The 19,994-nt window shown below is 34.0% G+C and overlaps 2 protein-coding genes across 2 annotated transcripts; both read right to left on the bottom strand.

The window, feature by feature from the left end:
- Positions 1-460: 460 nt before the first annotated feature.
- On the bottom strand, positions 461-2,494 carry GLRG_08967 (uncharacterized protein; the record flags this gene model as incomplete). The annotated part of the gene is made up of 6 exons (XM_008099652.1): positions 461-1,397; positions 1,458-1,541; positions 1,601-1,686; positions 1,758-1,925; positions 1,983-2,131; positions 2,176-2,494. 6 exons carry the CDS (start codon positions 2,492-2,494, stop codon positions 461-463), a joined length of 1,743 nt encoding a protein of 580 aa, XP_008097843.1.
- Positions 2,495-4,762: 2,268 nt separating this feature from the next.
- Positions 4,763-6,194, bottom strand: GLRG_08966 (glycosyl hydrolase family 10; the record flags this gene model as incomplete). Its single annotated transcript, XM_008099651.1, has 4 exons — positions 4,763-5,458; positions 5,493-5,745; positions 5,804-5,859; positions 5,943-6,194. The coding sequence occupies 4 exons, from the start codon at positions 6,192-6,194 to the stop codon at positions 4,763-4,765; spliced, it is 1,257 nt and encodes a 418-aa protein (XP_008097842.1).
- Positions 6,195-19,994: the final 13,800 nt, after the last annotated feature.

Here is a 19,994-nt window from a genome sequence, read left to right as displayed (position 1 = left end):
GATGTGGAGTGTACATTCAACATGTGTAATGTATCCTGGGTGGTTGGAAATAGCGGGCACAGAAGATATTTGGTCTTGCTGGAAATTATGGGAATCTACAGTTTCCGTTGAGGTTTTTTCTGTCTGCCATGATTAGCTTTTAAAAGCTGCACTATTAATTAATTTAAACGGCGGCTACGCCTTATTTCTAACATATAAATGTTGTAGACTCTGATGCAGAACCGGCATAGCTTGCTGTAGGTGGGCATCGACATATTGGCTCCTAACGCGCATAGATTGAAAAAGAATGACTACATTAACTATCTGAAATACCCCTTGCCCAGGTATCGATTGCGAGATGGTGGAAACAAGGAAAGAGAGAAATAAATGTGTATCGGCTTGAAAAGAAAAACAAATTCTTGAAGGGACAATCGGCTGTTACCCTGAGCCACCGCAAGACCGGTAACTGATATGCACCGGATTAGGTGGCCTTGATCGAGCGGATAAGGTTCGTCAATCCGCTCGAAACCTGACTTAGAAGCGAGGATTCGGATTTGTTGGTCACGACACTCCGACTTGTCTCGTGAGAACGTCTTCGCTGGTGCATCTCCTTGACGAACTTAGGCCAGGTGTTCGTCAACACAAGATACTTGATGTGGGCATGCGCGATATCGAATACTGTAGAGTCAAACTCCGAGGGAACCTCGCCTGTATACCGGACTTGGTTCCGGAGGTCGCCATGGTTGCCTGAGTCCGATCCCTCGTGCCCTTGCACATATGCGTCGTCGAAAGGTACGGCGATGTTGATTGATGGGTCCTCGCCAAACATGATGCGGGCCGGCTTGTCGAAGATAGTGAAAAGTTGCTTCATTTCTTGCGAGGGAAGATTTAGCGGAAAGTAAGCGTGCTGAAGAGAGATGAAATCGGCGTAGATTTCCAGAGCACGGTTGTACACTTCTAGTCTTGTATCATCGCCAAGAGGCTCTTGTGATGTGGAACCAGACAGTGCATGAGGCCAGGAATGAGACTTCCACTCAGACACACGAGCCAGGAATGCGATGTTCTCTCCGGAAAAGTCGCTAAGAGCCGAGAATTCCTGCAGCGCACTCCGATTCTCTCTAAGAGCGTGGTCGAGGGCAGTCATTGTTAGCAGGCGGCTGTCCGGCTCAGAACCTATATCGGAAGGCTTCAACTGGCAGAGAGTTGATTGGCCTTTTTCTTCCTGGCTAAAACTCAGAGAGTTCTTGGTACCATAGAATGAAACTACAGTGGATGATCTATTAAAGGTCATTTGCGACCCCGTCTCCCACCTTGCGTTTGCATCTGTTACGTGTTTTGTCTGGGTGCGAAGACAAATAAGCTGAACAAGCGGGATGAAGATGGTAAAGATTTCGAACATCATGGTCGAAAGATGGATCCTGCTCTCATACATCAGTAAAAAGGAGCTGATGATTTTCCTTGCACGAAGCGGTGCTTACCACTGGCTCGGCGTAAAGTACATATTGATCTTGTTGAAGGCCGGCACGTATGATGCAATAAGGAACATTAGGGTTGCGTGGAGACTAAAATGCACAAGTCAGCAAAATTGCAGAACATCTGGAAATACGCAGCCTTAACAAACCTGGAGAGACAGCAACCGACGGTTTGTGTTCGCCATCCCATAGTATCTCGGACACTCCAAGCTCTCCAAATTAGAGTCGGGGCAAGCTGGACGTATGTCAACCGTCAATATCCATAGGGTGTCACAACTATAGAGACCATCATTGGAAGGCACGTACGGCCCAGGTCCAGACAAACTGCCAGATAATGGTTGGCCACCATTCCCATCCTCGGCCCAACTCGATGAGCTGCTCTGGAAGAGTTTCTCCTCGGATTTCTGTTCCTGGAAGGCCGAATGTCGGGTGGTATTTCTTGCACGCCAACCACATGCCAGTAGTAAGAAGGCACTAGAAACCTCAGTCAGCTCCGTTAATTAACCGTGGGTAAGCTTTGGAAGAGCTTACCTGTGCTACAATGCCAAACCAGATGAATATCATGAGCCTCTTTTCATATTCCATGTTTCTCAACCTGCAGAGCCATGAGCTCTTTCTACCGTTGCATCCTCGTGGATAGCGAGCGCCGTTGTCCATGAATTGAAGTCTTTGCAGCTTTGCTACATGTAGAAATCTACTGTTGGAAGCATGAAAAAGGCGATACCCAAGGGAAACCAAATTCCCATGACGAAATACTGAACATCGTAGGCGATTACCACGGGCATTGTCCCGCCGATCGGGTATGTGATCTGGGCCATGCACCAGTACATGTGCAGAAATATTATAGAACCGAAAGCGAATGGCAGACCCCTGATCTTCAGGATGGGCTGTGTGCGATTGGCCCAACGGAAGGCCATTCCAGCGAGTACAATGGCCGTCCATGTCGCACAAAACGTGACGTAGAAAATGCCTATTCTATCCCATTTTGGCGGCATAGGTTGAAGGTTGTAAATTGTAAGACCAACCAACGCTGCGGGATCCATGGTTGTAAGAAGTTGGTGTAATGACGAGAGATGAGAAGGAGTTGGGGTAATAAATTGTCGTAATTCCAATACTCTCTAGTGTCCTGATGAACTGGGGAATGATGACACTTTTCAAGACAAGGCTATCAGACCCATGGAGTGAATGGAAAGGAGAGTAATAGAGACAGTCCACAATCGAATCACGACGTTGCCAAGGAAAGCCTCATACAACGGTATCGGCACTTGGAGGGATGGGAGTCGCCTATTGAGTATTGCCAGACCCGCTCGAAGCATGGCATGCTTGGCGAGTATACCAATGGAAGATCCGTACAGAAGCCCAGTATTCCCAAGTAGCGAATCCCACTGGCCCAGGCCCACATCTACCGACCCTTCATTCAAATTATTGTGTTCCTCAACTGTGATACAACAGATTCAAAGTCCCGTCACCTACAAGGTAAGGGGCTAGTTTCGACTCAGCTTCCTTCCGCTTTTTCGTTTTTTCGTTTAGCTTTGACGATCTTCCAACCCGTCTGTCCGTGCTCCCCGGCCCCAGATCCAACAGACGCACTAGACGTTATGGGTGGTCGCGCTACTTTAGATTTGCGATGGCCCAATCGAGGACTTACCGTCTTGTCTTAGACAATACAATCTTACTGAGTCAATCTCTCAGGGGAAAGGTCATAGAGAGCCTTGTATGTGTCATGTTCCGAGAAGCCGACCAATTAGGCTCTCAGAATCCTAATCAAAGAGCCCATTATCTCACTTATACCATCCTTGCAGTGTTTAGAACGGACGGACGGACCCGATGGTAGGCATTCGATCTATCGTGCACCGGCGTTGTGATTGACAACGATAGACCCATGCAGTATTTGCTAGGGCCACAGGTTACTTTTGGCCGATTCAAGTTCTTCAAGCTATGAGAACCACAGTAGTCATGTAGACGAAATGGAAAATACGTTGACCGGTCTATGTCTTTATGATACGTAGCAAAATAGAGTCCCGGTCTACAAGGCTGAGTGAGAGAAAGCATGCACGTGCTTGCTGACCATTTAAACAGACTATTGGTTTTATCTAGGCCATGTGAGGAATGAATTCGCTTCCAGGTTAGGAACTCAGCCTATACTCATTTTCAGCGGAAAAGTTGAACAAATGCGAGATCTGGTTTGGACATTGCTTTGACCATCAACCCCGGCACAAAAGCGTAAGCAGCAGTGAAATTTCTTTTGGTGGCATTTTGTGATGCATATCTAGATATTCTGGAGACTTCATAACGAACTAAGTTCTGCCCTGGTTTTTCTTATGAAATGTTTTGTTTGTTGTTTTTGAAAAAGAAAAAATGGAAAAAAGAAAAAAGGAAAATAAGGAAGAAAGGAAGAAGAAGAAACTAAGAAACTCGACATATTTGGCTGTTACTGGTATATGCGGCAACACTAGCTCAGATTGGATGTCTTGTTTACTGGCTGAATCTGGCGAGGTGACCGAATACTAGGAGTTCTTTCAGCAATTCTGTTACCGAGAAAGGAAGATGTAAAATTAAACACAAGGATCTCCCTGTCAATGATAGGAACTGAACACAAACGGTGCAGTTACAGCTTGGTCAAATGCGGTCGGTTAATCATCTTAGGTAGTCATTCTGACATGAGGGATTGAAATGCAATGCCTTGAACTGTCATCATGAATCAATGAACCAGACGTTTACGACCTTCTTGTTTCAGCTTCCAAACAATTTAGCTGTTGTGACATAGGTCCTACATAAGGCGTTAATTGCTGCTTGCGATTAACGGCGTCGTTTTTAGCACGACATTAGCAAAATGGAGCCAAGTGAATCTCCAATCAATCCAATCACTTGGAGCTTGTCCGAGTCCACACTTTGGGATGCTGGAACAGTTCTAAGCGGAACCTCATAAAGTATGTTGATGTCGTGTGAAACGAGCAGGACTGATATGGTCTCAGCGTGTACAATTGTAGCCTCAAAAGCTTATTAGCATTATAATCACGGTTTGTTGAAGGCAAAGTGCTGAGAGGTCATGCCATCTGCTTGATTCTAGAGTCTTTTCTGACCGTGAGCTACCATTCCTCCGATGACTATATATGTTACCTTGGGCAGGTCGAAGGAATACATAGGAGCACAAGAAATATATTTTTGTAAACTCAAATATCTGGACAGTAAATTCGCCAGCTACGTTCCATCCCTTTTCATGGACTATTACAGCCCTCTTTATCTTCCAGCCCATAGTAGGGGGAGGGGAAGATAACAAATAACTGTTCACCGCCTTAGAAGGGGTTAGTCTACAAACATTGGCTGTACCACGTGTTGACAAAGGTGCAGGTGGTGCCGGAGACGCAAGCGAAAGGACCGGACCAGCCCTGACCACCGCACTGGCCGTACTTTGGAGACTGAGGGCCGCCGCCAGGGGCGGAGGTCGTAGGGCCGGGAGCGGGGGCGGTGGTGGTGATACCAGGGCCCGGGGCGGTAGTGGTGGCGGGGGGCGGAGGGGTACCACTGGTCGCCGCGGCGGCGAGCAGGGAGGAGACGGAGGTGTAGGCCGGCTTCTTGTTGTAGTTCGAGTCCCAGAGAAGGGCGTCGCCCGTGCCGGGGAAGGTCCCGGGGATCCAGCTGTACTTGTCCGTGAAGCCCCAGATGGTAACGCCGACGCAACCGTCGACATCGAGGCACGAGCCAACGACGTTGACGTAGTCGTTGCCCTGGGTTGCCTGGGCAGACGAGGAGGCTGGGATGCTGGAGTGCCGGATGTCGAGCTCGGTGTAAGCGACCTCGAGGTTGAGTGCGGTGAAGCGACGGAGGACGGTCGCGAGGGCGCTGCGGCTCGGGGTCGAGCCGACAATCAGATGACCCTGGAAACCGACACCGTCGATAGGCGCACCAGCATTCTGGACAATTGTGACGGCCTCATAAACGCGGTTGGTCTTGGCCCCGTTGTACTCTAGGTTGTAGTCGTTGTAGTACCTAGTTGATGTAAGAGACTGTGCATAAAGCTCAACGACGAATACAGGAGACTTGCAGCTTCGTGTTAGGATCTGCAGCCTTAGCAGCTCTGAAGGAGATAGGGAGAAAACTGGTGCCGAGCACGTTGTAGAAGACACTCGTGCGCCAGCTGCCGTCGTCGTCGGCGGCCTCATTGACAACATCCCAGGCGTAGCATTGGCCCAAGTAATGCTTCATGACATTTGAGATGTGAGTCTCAATGACGGACGTCAGGGTAGCGGCGGTCCACTGTCCACTAGAAACCCAGTTTGGCAGTTGAGAGTGCCTTGTGGTTTGTCAGTTCCAAGCTGCATTCAAAGACACCAGAGCACAGGCATATTCACCATGTTAAAGTGTGACACCGCAGAATCTGGCCGTTTGCCTTGGCGATGTTGGGAACCTGTAAAGTAGTTGTTCGTCAGCTATCAATACTCCGTCGGGACTTGAGTGAATATGTAATTATGTAAAAGAGATGCGACTCACAATGTCTGCATTACTAAAAGAAAACGAGCCGCGGCTAGGCTCAGTGCCCTGCCACTTTTGCCCGTTCTCGGGAACCAGGGAGCCGAACTCGTTTTTGTTGTTCACAACGGCTCTGTAAGTGGCATCGTTGACCTGGCCTTCGCCGACGGCAGTTCCAAAGTACTTTAGGCCAGCGCGGACAGCAAGAGTGTTGAGCTGGGCCGAGACGAGGCCGGGGCCCAGGAAGACCGCAATGAGAGCCTTGGCGTGCATGTTTATCAACTCGAGCAATGGCCAACAGTCAGAAGAAACAACACTCTCGTCACAAGTGTATGACTGCCTACGGTGCAATCAACTTTAATTTGAGGCGGAAGAAGAGCCAAACTTATAGATGAGCCGACAATAGCATTTTGGTATGATGGAGGGCGACGCTGAAGGGCGTTGATCCCCTATCCTTGCTCTTGGCATACAGTTCGGCTGTCTGCCGGGGACTAGATTTTCTGGTTTTGGTACGCGGGATGTGCCTCCGGCTCGTTGGGTGTGGTGATATTTGCCAATTAATACTCGCCTAGTCCCGGCTAGCTTGGGCGGTGAACGCGACAGCTTCCAGCAGCGACATGTTTGCTGTGGCGGTATTCATCCTTTTACCCGGACCATATCTTGCCTGTCTTTTGATCTCGCCTAAAGGTCTCAGCAGCCCTCAGCCAGGTCGCCGAAACTCCCACGTGAGGTCAGAAGGGGCAGTACTAGTATAAAGTGAATGCGGCGGACATGTAACCATATCTGGCTAACGTTTTGGGATGCGGAAGACTCCCAGCTCCTCTGTGCCTGGGCTAGTGCGAGGAGGGGAGGGTGTATAATTGACTGTTCGCTGGCTTATCTCCCTTCGTGTCTAAAATGGACCAGCTTGGCAGTGTCAGTAATGGGCTGGAAGGAGGAGCGCGAATGGTGGGCGTTATTGTTGCGCCTAGTCTCACTCCAGACGGAGCAATCTGAATCACCCAAATTCCCACCAGTAGTAAGCGATCGCGGAATATTTACGGATACTTGCTGGGAATTGTGAGAACCACTGAATCATCGCTCCAAACGCCTGCTATCGAACCTGAACCATCAAGACTATGTCATACATTGCCTCAATGCGGTAGTTCCTACATTAGCCTGAATGGTAGCCCATTGCCATTCTACTGCGGCTGGTTACACTGCATTGGCTGGCCAAGACTTGAACCCCAGAAGGGCGTCTTCCAGCTTAACTGCCTTGGACACGGAGTTGTCCCGGCTGCCGAAGTAAACAACTATGCTTATCCAAGTGCACCCTACATTTCACAGGCGGTGGCAAACACTTGTGCCACACGTAGGTGGGCAACTTTTGTCAAAGAAGATACATGTAGTAAATTTCACATGCATAGTTAATTAACTTACCCACTGCCCATTCAAAAGGCAGGAATCCAGTACTACTTGGATTTGATCCCACACTGCAGGGCGATGCTAGAAGGATGCAGTGGCGTAGAGTAGACAGCGACAGGGATCACAACTTGTTTACCTATTTGGCAATGACTCTTCGGAGCGATCCAAAACAAGGTGGCAGATTCAGAGGCGGCTTGGCTTGGAACATCCATCTTCTTGTGGCACAATCAAGAAGAACGGATCAATCCGTTTCAAATGTTCGCTTGTGGATCTTTCGGGTTTGGGTGTAATGCCGCTTGCTTCGGTTGCCATATAATACACAATACCCGACATCCTTCATGGATTCTTAAGCAGCTTTCTTAACTAAATTCCCATTCTAGAGCATCCAAGAAGAAGATATACGCCAACATCGCTCCCAAGCTCCACCATTTCCACTCTGTTGCCAGATTACGGCTTCTGTTGCAATGTTAATCATCGCCTAGATATCAGCAGTATAGATTAACGCTGTCACAGGACAAGGCGGCAAGTGCCTATAGTTAGGAGACAGACAGATAGCAGGGACTAGATACCTAACGCACACGTAATACGTCACGTGTGCCCTAGGTATATATCCCTTTAGTAGGTAACCCTTTATAAAGAAAGGGTTAACTATAAATACACCTCCTATTTATTACCTATCTTATCCTATATTATTTATTTAGCTTTTTATTATTACTTATCTTACTTTACTAATTTACTATTACGCTTTACTTTTACACTATATTACTTTATATTACTATTATAGTCTAGCTTTATCTTATTAGATTTATAATAGCTACTAAAAAGGCTATATTAAGTAGTAGTATAACTATTATAATTTATATTATTTTATTACTTTTATTATCTTTATTATTTTTATTAAAATCTTTTTCTACTACTATATAGTTATTATAAGTAATTAGGTTAGGTATAAGAGTAATAAGTAAATATACTATAAACATAAAGTTAAGTCACTAGTATTACTAATACTAAAAGCTACTTCCTTTTTTCTTCCTTTTTTACCTTTATTCCTTTTATATGTCTATATGCCCTTACTTTACCCCCTATACGCCCTAACTTATATATACTTTATAGTACTTAGCTATATATATATATTACTCCCTAGGGTATATAACTAGCAGCCTGCTTAGACAGCCTGCCTAACTGCTCCTAATATAGCGCTTCTTCTTTTTAGGTTTCTATCTTAGAACCCCCTATAGCCTATATAGGTAGCTATATTATTACTTTTACTTATTTACTATAGCTTTCTTAAAATTACTACTTTTACTTTTTATAGTTATACTAATAAGTAAGAGTAAGTTACTTTTTTTTTTATACTTATACTAGTGTTTTCTTTTATATTAAGTTTTTTATAGCTTATATAATAACTTTTTATAGCCTTTTAGCTTTTTCTTTTTATATTAATTTAATTTATATAGTGCTTTTTCTTTATTATTATTATAGTATTACTAATTTTTACTAAAGTGCTAACTACTATTTTTATTAAATAGTAAGGATTATAATAGTTACTTAATTAATTCTCTTATATATTATATAACTATAGTAAATAACTATAGAAATAGAGAAAAACCCCTATTTCTTAGTTAGGAAATCCCTAGCTAATCTTAGTAATATTATTAGTAAAGTTACCCCTAAAAGTAGGGCTAATTTACTACCTATTCCCTAATAATTTACTATAAGGTAACTATATATTTACTAGCTAATTTATATATAACTCTACTATATTTTATATACCCCCTTAGCGCTAGTAGCGTAATTAATTACTATAGAGCCTATACTAAATACTATCTATATATAGCCTATTTATTTATTAATTATCTCTTAATATCTTATATGTTTTTTTCCTCTATTTAGTAGTAGAGCTTTACTTTATTATTAGCTAATTCTTACTATTAATTTACTTTAAGGCGTATATATTAGTTACTTATAATTAATTAAGCTATAAATATAGTAGAATATAGCATACTAAGCGCCTTTATTAATCTATTAGCTATTAATTTAATAAACTTCTTATATTTAATAGTAATTTAATTTACTACTACTTCTTAGTATAGCTAGTAGTTATAAATATCTATATACTATAGCCTTATTTATAATTTAATAAGCTCTTTAGTAATAAGCCTAATAGTTTAGGTATTATTATAGCTAATATAAGTAGTTAGTAGCTATTTAGTAGCTACTTACTTATTAAGTAATAATTTAGTTTTTAGTTATATTAATAGTTAAATACCTAGTGTAGTAATTAATTTACTAGTAAAAAGCGCCTTTTTTATAGTAAATAATAAGGCTAGTAATTTAGCCTTAGTAGTTAATATTATTACTATATCTTATTTATTAGCTTACTAGGAGATAAGCCTTCTAAATAGCTTTAGTATATATACTTATAAGCTATAATAGTTTAGTAAGTTATTAGTAAATAAGGTATCTAAAGTAACCTCTAACGTATTATTTTTACTACTTAGTGTTACTTTATATTTAAAGTAAAGGTTCTATATTTAATAAAGATAATTAAGTATATAATTTATAGCCTTTTAGTAATCTAGATTTAGATTATAGTTAAAGTAAGTAAGCTAGCTAGCTATAAAGGTAATATTTAGCTAAGTTATTACTACTATATAAAGAATTATTCTTACCTTTATTTAATACTACTTAACCTCTTATAATAAGGCTATATATTTACTAAGTAGTAGCTTAGTCTTTACTATAAGTAACTATTAGTTATTACTAGGGTAGTAATACGGTTAACTATACGTATTAATAGGTAATAACGAATAATAGGGGTAAGTACTAGTTCTAAATTATACGTAAAGGAAAAGAAACTATTGTGGGATTACGTAGCAAATCTACTGCGTAATATCCCTATAGATCCGGTGGATTCATAGCGAATTAGCTATAGTTATTCTAGCTATTTAGCGTAATATCCCTATAGATCTAGTAGATCTATAGCGAATTAGCTGTAGTTATTCTAGCTATTTAGCGTTAATTTATACTGCTAGTATCTAAGTAATAGTTAATATTATAACACTAGTAACCTTCTAAAGTGTTATAAATTATCCCTATTTTCTAGTTATTTATAAAAGGCCTAAAAACGTAATAAAAGTAAAAAGCTAAAAAAGTATTTAATACTTTTTATACGTATAACCTATTATATATATAAAACCTATCTATTTATTTATATCTCTAATTAACTATTATTAGTTAACTACTTTAGTGCTTTATTTAGTAATAATTTTATAAATCTATCTACTAGGTTATTATCCCCTTATATCTATTAGATCTTATAGATCTTATATTACTTATATAACTAGTAAAGCGCTATAATATTAATTATAAGTTACTTCTTCTTAGTAGTGCTAAGCTTTATAAGGCACTTATAGAGAGAGTATAAGTTAGTATAAAGGATTATTAGGATTTATAGTAACTTAAGGTAGTTAGTAATTATTATAAGTGTAGTGCTAATTATATAGGTAATATTAGTACTAGTAACTATACTATAGACCTTAGAGGCTAGTATGCTATATATAACTTTTTTACACTTTATTAAGCTAAAGTAGATAATATTACTAGTAAGTATAAATTTCTTATTATTAGTAGTAGGTTATATAACCTTACTTTTATTAGTAAGTATAATAATAAAGCTAAGTTATAAAGTAAAGTTATAGTTATTTATAAATAAGCTATTAATAAAGATAAAAAGCTTTATAGTTATAAGGTTAATTAGCTAAAAAAGCAGGCTGTAGTTAAGGTAACTTATTTACTATTTAATCTAGTAATTAAGAGCCTTTATCTCCTTCTTTATAAGCTCTTAGTGTTATATAGTAACTAAGTAGTTAAAGTAAGCCTTAGGTTAGCAGATTAATATAATATATACCTTATAGGCCTTTTATAAAATAAAATCTTACTTAGTAGTAAGTAAATTTATATTAACAGGCTAAAGCTTCTTACCTTAATCTTTTTAGTAAAAGTTTATTTTACTATTATAGCTAAAAGAAAGCACGCTACTATTAAAAGTAATAAAATTATTAATAGTTAATAGTTATTTAGGCTTTATAGTAAAAGTTACCTTCTTAAGCTTCTTCTCCTTATAAGTAGAGAATCTATTATTTATAAGGCTAATTATATTATCTATTTATATACTAATAAGGCTAAAATCCTTATTATTAGCTAATAAAATAAGTAGGTAGGGGTTAAAGGTTAATAAATTTATCTAGACATTCTCTTTATAGTAGTAGTTATATATAGCTTATTAGTAGGTGCCTGCCTTAGTAATACTATAAAGCGGCTTTATTACCTTTATAATAAAGTTACTAAGGTAAAGATAGTAGATTTATATAAAAAGTCTTATAAGAATAATATAGTTAAGTAGTATTATAGATTAGGTATATACCTAGGTAATATTATATAACTAGAAGTAAAATCTATATTATAAAAGTAAAAAAGTAAAAGTAAAGATTAGTTACTAAGCTATTTATTAGATTATAAGTAACTATATAAGAATTATTTTCTTACTATTATTAGTATAAGATAACTAACTATAATTTCTTATATAGTTACTTATTTTTCTTTTTAACCTTAGATACTATATATAACTTAAAGATCTATACGTTACTATACGTTTTCTTATTATAGATAATAATATAAAATACACTATAGTTAATAAGGGCTTTTACCTCTACTTTATTAGATTCTTTAAAAGGCTTACTAAGCGTAGTAATAATAGCTTTTTTATATAGTTTAATAGTAAGTGTATAGTTAGCTTCCTCCTTTATAGTAAGGTATATATTAAAGACGTTAATAGTAAAGTATATCTTATTAAAGAATATAGTAATTAGGTTCTTTTATAGGCAGCTATAGCCTTACTATAGGGGTAGCTTATTATTAATAATAATAGTATTATATATTTTCTCTATAGATTTACTAGCTATTATAGGCTTTTTTTAATATTTATATAGGATTATTACTTTTTTTAGCTATTATAGATAAAAGTACTAATTAAACTTCTTTTTATACTATATAGTATAGCTTTACTATAGTAATATAAAAATTATATAGGCTATAAAGTAATTTATATTATAGGTAGTACTATTATTAATAAGTAAGTAAAATAGGCCTTATTAGCTATCTTTTTTATACTATATATAGATAAGTAATTAAAGAGGTAGCGCTATAGTATTTATTATATCTAGGCTATTATATATTACTAGTATATCCTATACTTATCTCCTAGTGTAGATTTACTATACTATATTTATAGCTTTTTTTACTACTTTAGTGCGCTACGTAGTAGAAAGGGCAGGTAGTAAATTATCTATAATATAGGGGTATATACTAAAAATAAGTAGGGTTAGTATAAGGCTGTTACGGCTAGTAGTATTATTAATAGCTTTAACTACTACTTAAAAGGTAACTTTAGGCTTATAATTACTATCTAAATAGATAATCTTATATATATAGTAAAAGGTAGTATAGTATTACTTAACTTTACTAATAAATTAATAGGCCTTAATAAGCAGTTTATTAACCTTAATAAATAATATATAGGCAGCGTGTTTAAATCTAGCTATATAAAAGTTTAGGCTAGCGTTAGTAGTAATCTAATTATATAGGCTAAGATATATATTAATTTAGTATACTTATAGTGCCTCTTATATATACTTTATAGTAACTAAATATAAGAATCTTACTATATTAAACGTAGTAGCTAAGTTAACTATATAAAGTATAAGCTTATTACTATCTATATATATTATATTAATGAAGATTTTATAGTTAAATTTATAGTTATTATATAATATAAATTTAAAGTAACTAGGGGCTTTTATGTTAAGTTAGTAGTAATAGTAGTACTTATTAATCTCTTTAAGCGTAGTAAGGGAGGTTAACTTACCTACTTATTTAAGTAACTTATAAAGATAATTTACTAATAAGTAGCTAAATCTATAGTAAATCTAGTGTAATTTACTATTAGTTAAGTATTACTCTATAATAGTAGTCTTAAGTAGATCTAAAAGGATTTATATATAGCCTTATTTTTAAGTAATAGGTATAATAATCTTATTCTTAATAAGCTAGTTAGTAAGGATATTTAATTTTATACTATAGTAATTTATATCTTATAGGTAAAAAAGAAATAGTATATTACTTATTATTATATAAAAAACAAGCTTATTAACTAGTATAAGTATATAGATTACCTTAAGGATTTATAGTAATCCCTACTACTAAAGTAAATTATTACTTTACTAGTATAAGTAGTATCTAGTAAGATCTCCTTACTAAGGTGTTTTTTAAGAGTAAAGTACTACTACTAGCTAGCTATAGATATCTTAGCTATACCTATATTAGGTATAATACCTTAAAAGGTAGACATAAAGTAGTAGTTATTAAATATAAAGATATTACTACTTTTTATAGTTATATTAGGTAATTCTTTTTTATATAGATTTTTATAAGTAATAGTATAAGACGTTACTTAGTTATATAACTTCTTATAAGTTAATAGGCTATTAATTAATTACTTACTAAAGTATATAGTTATAGTAAAAAACATAGTAGACTTATAGTTTTTACTATCTAATAAGTAAGTTTTACTATTTTTACTTACTTCTTTAAGATAAATTAGCTTATTAACCCTATAGTTAATAAAAAAGTAACTAAAAGTAGCCTTTAAAGCCTATATAAAGTAGGTGCTTTTATACTATATAAAAAAGGCTTATTACTTCTCTTTTATATATTTAGTTAACTAATATCCTAATTACTTATAGATAAAGCCCTTTTAAATAGATTACTACTAGGTAGTGCCTTACTACTAGCTAACTATAGAGGGCCTTATAAATAGCCTTACTATCTCTAGGGGTCTACCTTATAGTTATATTAGCTATTATACTTATAGTTAACTTAGTATTAGTTATTATTATAATTACTATTAGTAAGGTATTATAGCTATAAATTATAGTAAAGAAGTAAATTTACTACACTACTATATTGTTATATATAATAGCTACTAAAGGTAGTAAGTAAGTTAAGGGTAGTAATAAAGTATTTAGACACACTATAGTAATAAGTAAGTAATTATTTATAATAATCTTTATCATATAAGGTGCTATTATAAGTAGTTACTTATACTAGCTAGGTAATTTATATAATAAGTGCTTTAAGCAACTTAAGCTTACTCTTACTAGCGTTTTCTCTAGTAATTAAATTAAAAGAGGTATAGTAAAGTATAGTAAGGCGTAAAAAGTAGACTTTATTACCTTTAAAGCGTTATTTAATCTTTACTATTATTATATTAAAACTATTAAAATAACTAAGTAATAAGGTAGTATAATACTTATATAGCTTACTTTTAACTATTACTATTACTACTACACTATTATAGTTTTATAGTATACCTATATAAATATAAAGGTTATAAAAAAATAGTAATTTTAAGTTAATAGTCTTATATAGGCTACTACTATATATGAAACCTAGATTATTTATACAGAACTTTATTAAGTCTATTAATTACCTTAGCGTTAGGACACTTTACTTACTTATAGTACTAGCAGGCTTAGCTAGCGTTATTACGTATAAGGGATATAGTTAGACTTAATCCTTATAAATTACGACTATTACTTAGGGTTTCTATAGTAATAAGAGTAAAAGAGGTATAAATAATAAATTATTATATAAGGTTACCTAGTTAAATACTAGTAATTTATAAGTAATTACTTATTTAGCCTCTTATACTATAGTAATAGCTATAATAAGTAACACTACTATACTAGTAATAATCTTATAGAAATTATAACCTATTACCTACTTCCTAAATCCTTTAACTCTTTATATAGTAGTTATAATTATCTTTTTATCCTATATAGTAGGTAACTTATCGTTTATAGCCTTATAAATATATAATATAACTATAAAGTTATTTAACTAATTAATTTATACCTTATAGCTAGTAAAGTAGTTATATAATCTTATAATAATCTTATAAGGTAGTAGCTTAAAATTATTAATTAACTAATCTTTAAAGTTATTTTATACCTTCTTATAAAGGATTTTATATATATTATTTAAGCGCTTATATTTAGTAATATTAGCTATAGTAATAGTAGTAAGTATATTCTTTTACTTAGTAGTTATAAGGTCTTATAGTAACTTTATAATATAGTCTTTTTACTATTAGGCAGTAAGAACGTAATCCTTAAGCCTTTTAGGCACCTTATAGGTGCTTTAGATTACCTCTACTTACTTAGTAGTGTTAGGTAGTAGTACGTATTCTAAGTAATTTCCCCTTACTTCTTAGGCTTTAGCTATACTATAGGCACTACTTACTATATTATTATAGTTACTTATCTTAATTACTTACTTATATTTAACCTCTATTAGCCTAACTACCCCTTAGTTATAGGCGTTTTCCCTAGCTATTACTAAAGGGCGTATACGTCTGTTAGGGGATTTACTACTAGTAGTATAGGTAACTATAAAGACTTATAGTTAGATAAAAACTTAAAAAAGGAAAGGCTTACGTTAATAATAAAAAATATAAAAAAAGAAAGTTAGTAAGCTCTTAGGCTTATAATAAAAGGAACATAAAAGGTAAATAGTTACTAATTAATAGTAAATTAGTATATAAAGTAAGGTGTTTTTTATAGTTAAGAGTTACCTCTTATAAAGTAATAAGGCTTATATATATAAATATAAATTACTAGGCCTTTACTAACTATAGAAGGTTAGGTATTATTATTTTAGTAATTAACCTAGAAGGGCGTATAGTATAACCTTATTATAGGGGTATTTATAAAGGGATCTTTTAGTAAAGCCTACTCTAGGCCTCTATAGATAATTAATAGTAAAAAAATTACTACTTCTTATGTTACCTTACTAATCTATAGTATCTTATAGTAGTAGTTACTATAAAGTTTAACTACTAATTAGTGTTAGTTATTACTAGGGTGGTAATATAGTTAACTATATATATTAATAGGTAATAACAAATAATTAGGGTAAGTACTAGTTCTAAATTATACGTAAAGGAAAAGAAACTATTATAGAATTACGTAGTTATAAGGGGTTAGCCTAGTTCTTTTTATAAGGCCATATGTAGTGCATTTCAGGCACTTAGTGCCTAAACTAATTAATCTTTTAGCAATACTAAAATAGTCTATTAACAGGCGTAGCACACCACCTATACCTTTCTAATTATTTAGGCACTAAGTGGGTCTTCTGGCTAGACAGGGGCTAGGTTTAAATCCTGACTGTCGCGCGCTCTCTTTAGTGTAGGCCTTAAGGGGCTGGAGGTCATTAATCAATAGGTTGGTTGGCTGGGCATGAATGAGGGGTAGCTTACGTTAGGCTTAGAGGGACTGATATGCGATAGGCAAGCCTAGCGCCAGCTGGGGGCCCCCTAGCTGTCGCCAGGCGCCAGGCGCCTAGGGCCTTTGGGGTTAACATGACCTTGTGCTCCAGCGCACGGTTACTGGCGCCAGTGCGTGTATGTAGGCCTAAAGCGACTTAGGACGCGTCGCATTAGAAGGGGGGTAATTATAAGGGGTTAGCCTAGTTACCTTTTATAAGGCCATGTGTGGTGTATTTCAGGCACTTAGTGCCTAAACTAATTAATCTTTTAGTAATGCTAGAATAGTCTATTGACAGGCGTGGCATACTACCTATACCTTTACAGTAGTAAACCTACTACGTAATATCCCTATAGATCTAGTAGATCTATAGTAAATTAGCTATAGTTATTTAAGCTATTTAGTGTTAATCTATACTGCTAATATTTAGGTAATAGTTAATATTATAATAAAGGTAGTTTATAAAGGCCTTACTAAGCTATTACTAACACTTATAAGTATAAGTATAAGTAGAAAAAGACTTAGGAGTATTAAAGTTAGTATCTATATTAGACTTTAAGAGGATCTTATTTTTACTACTAGGAATATAAGTAGTCTTAAGGCTGTAGTGCTTACTAGAGGTTATAGTACTATAGCTATAGCTAATAAGGCTAGCACTATAAATAGTAATAATATATAAGGGGACGTTATTTACTAAATAGTTACTAATAAAATAGTAAGACTTCTTAAGCTAAGTAAAGGTATTAATATACTTAATTTTATTACCTTAAATAGTATAAGTATTATACTTCTTAAGCCTATCTAAAGTCCTTTTTAAGGTAAAAGCCTAGCTATTATTATATAAGTATATAGGCTAAAAAGTATATAGATAAAAGTAAACCTTATCCTTCTTTAGATTATTAAGGAGGCTAGCCTAGATAAAAAGGAAATAGGGGTTAGTTATAAAATAACTACTAGTAGCTTACTAAAACGTACTAAGATTTAGATTATAAGAGCTATATACTTATAAAAAGAAGAAAGCTTCTAGAGGGTTACCTGTTCTAGGTAGACCTTATAACTACTTACTAAGGGGTTAGTAATATAGTTACTAACAGGCTTTTATATAGTAAAGTAATAAGTAAAAGTAAAGATAATATAGCTATAATTAAGAGAGCTAAGCTTACTTTTAGCCTTAAGCTTATAATAAAATATTATTATATTCTAACTATACTATATAGCACTAAAAATCTCTTAAAGAACCTAATATAATATTAGTAAATAGTAATAATAACTTACTAATAGTATAGTAATATACTATAAGGTATTTTTCTTTTCTACTTAGTAGAGGATATACTTAGTAACGTAATAGCTAGTAACGTAGATAAGTCTAGTAATACTATAATATATACTAAATAGATAATAGATATAAGGAGCATCCCCCTTAAGGCTATAGAAGGCCTTATAAGGATTATAGTTATAGTGAATAACTATCTAAATATAGAAAATAATAGATATTATAGTAAGGGTTTAGTAAGAACTAGGTAAGTGAAATAAAAATAGGAATTAAAAGAAATAACTAAGTAAAAAGCGTAAAAGGAAGATTATAAGATAAAGCTATAATAATAAGAAATTATAGAAAGGTTACTAAGTTATAAAAAGAAAAAGGAGAAAGAAAAAAAGAAATAAGCAGCTAGTAGTAAGAAAAACTTTTTACTTAAGTAACTAATAGTTAGGAGAAAATGAGGTAGGTAGCTTATTAATATATATTTACCTTATATAACTATTTTGTATCTAATAATTGAACCTAGTAACTATTTACTAACATATTACTAAATAAGGTTATAAAGTATACCTATATTATAAATAAAAATAATAAAATAGCTAGATTATAAATAATAATAAGATCTAATATAGTTAATAAGGTAGATGTAAAGCTATTTAGAGCTAATCAAGAGGCTTTGTTCTTTTATTATTATAAGATTATTATAGAAAGTCACGTAACAGCTTTAAAACAAAGCCTTATAAGGAGGGGAGTAATTATAATAAGATTTATAGCAGCAGCTATACCTCTTAGTAATTAGTCGCTAAACGCCTAGTAACCTACTCATACTGTAGATTCTGTCTGCGTCCTATGTATATGAAGAGAATCTATAAGCTTAAGTCTTATAATACACTAATAACTACTATTAAGCCCTATTTAGTTAAGTGCCTATAGCTAATAATTTTATAATATAGTAAGTATATACTAAGTTAGTAAAAAGACCTTAACGTATTAGAAACTATTAACTTTTTTTTTACCTTAAAGAGATTATATAATATCTTTTTAGCCTAAGAGAAGATATATATTAGGTATAGCTTATTTATTAAGTAGCTCTATATTAACTACTATATACTTTATATACTTTATTTTATCCTCTTTATACTTCTACACTATAAAGAAAGGGTAGGCTAGTGCTATAAGGTATTACTACTAACCTAATTTCTTAATTTAATATTACTTATTACTTTAGTTATTAATAAGCTTTATATTCTCAAGATAATAAAGTAATATACAGATATTTTATTTTTAATTTTAATATTTATTTAAGAGCTTAATTTAATATATATAATAAGTAAGCGCACTAAATAAGTAAGCGCACTACTAAACTATAACTATATAACTATCTAACCTTTCTTTTTTATGTTTCTACTATTAATAATAAAATGAACTTAAAATAAAGCTTAGGTATAGCTAGCTATCTATATATATAAAAAAGATCTAAAACTTAGTATTTAAGCTATAGTAAAGATATATAACGTTATTTATAATTTAGTAATATATTAATTAAAAAGTATACTATTATAATATAATATTATACCTAACTTATAGAATTTAATAGAACTTAAAGAGAGAAAGCTAGTTAAGTTTATTCTTAACCTAGATTCTTAATTATTTCCTCTCTACCTTAGTAGTATTAAAGAAATAGCTAATTAACTACTTACTAACTATAATATACCTTTAGTTAGTAAGCGTTAGGCCTTAAACCTTATTAAATAAACACTAAAGCTTTAAATATATCTTTTATAAGTATAACTATAAGAAAGCCTAATATAAAGATCTTAATATAATAAATATATAGTTCTTTCTTATAGTAAATATAATTATAGAATATAGTATTATAGAGTTAGATATCTATAACTTTAATAAGACTAGCTTTATAATAGGCTAGATTATATCTAGAATAGTTATTATAAGCTCTAAAAGACGTTTAAATATAAAAATAGTATAGCCTAGTAATAAAGAATAAATTATAGTTATTTAAGGTAT

This window comes from Colletotrichum graminicola (genome assembly GCF_000149035.1).
Source record: "Colletotrichum graminicola M1.001 genomic scaffold supercont1.44, whole genome shotgun sequence".
NCBI lineage: Eukaryota > Fungi > Ascomycota > Sordariomycetes > Glomerellales > Glomerellaceae > Colletotrichum > Colletotrichum graminicola.
Note: the sequence above shows the minus strand (reverse complement) of the source record. Positions and strands in the feature narration are given on the sequence as shown.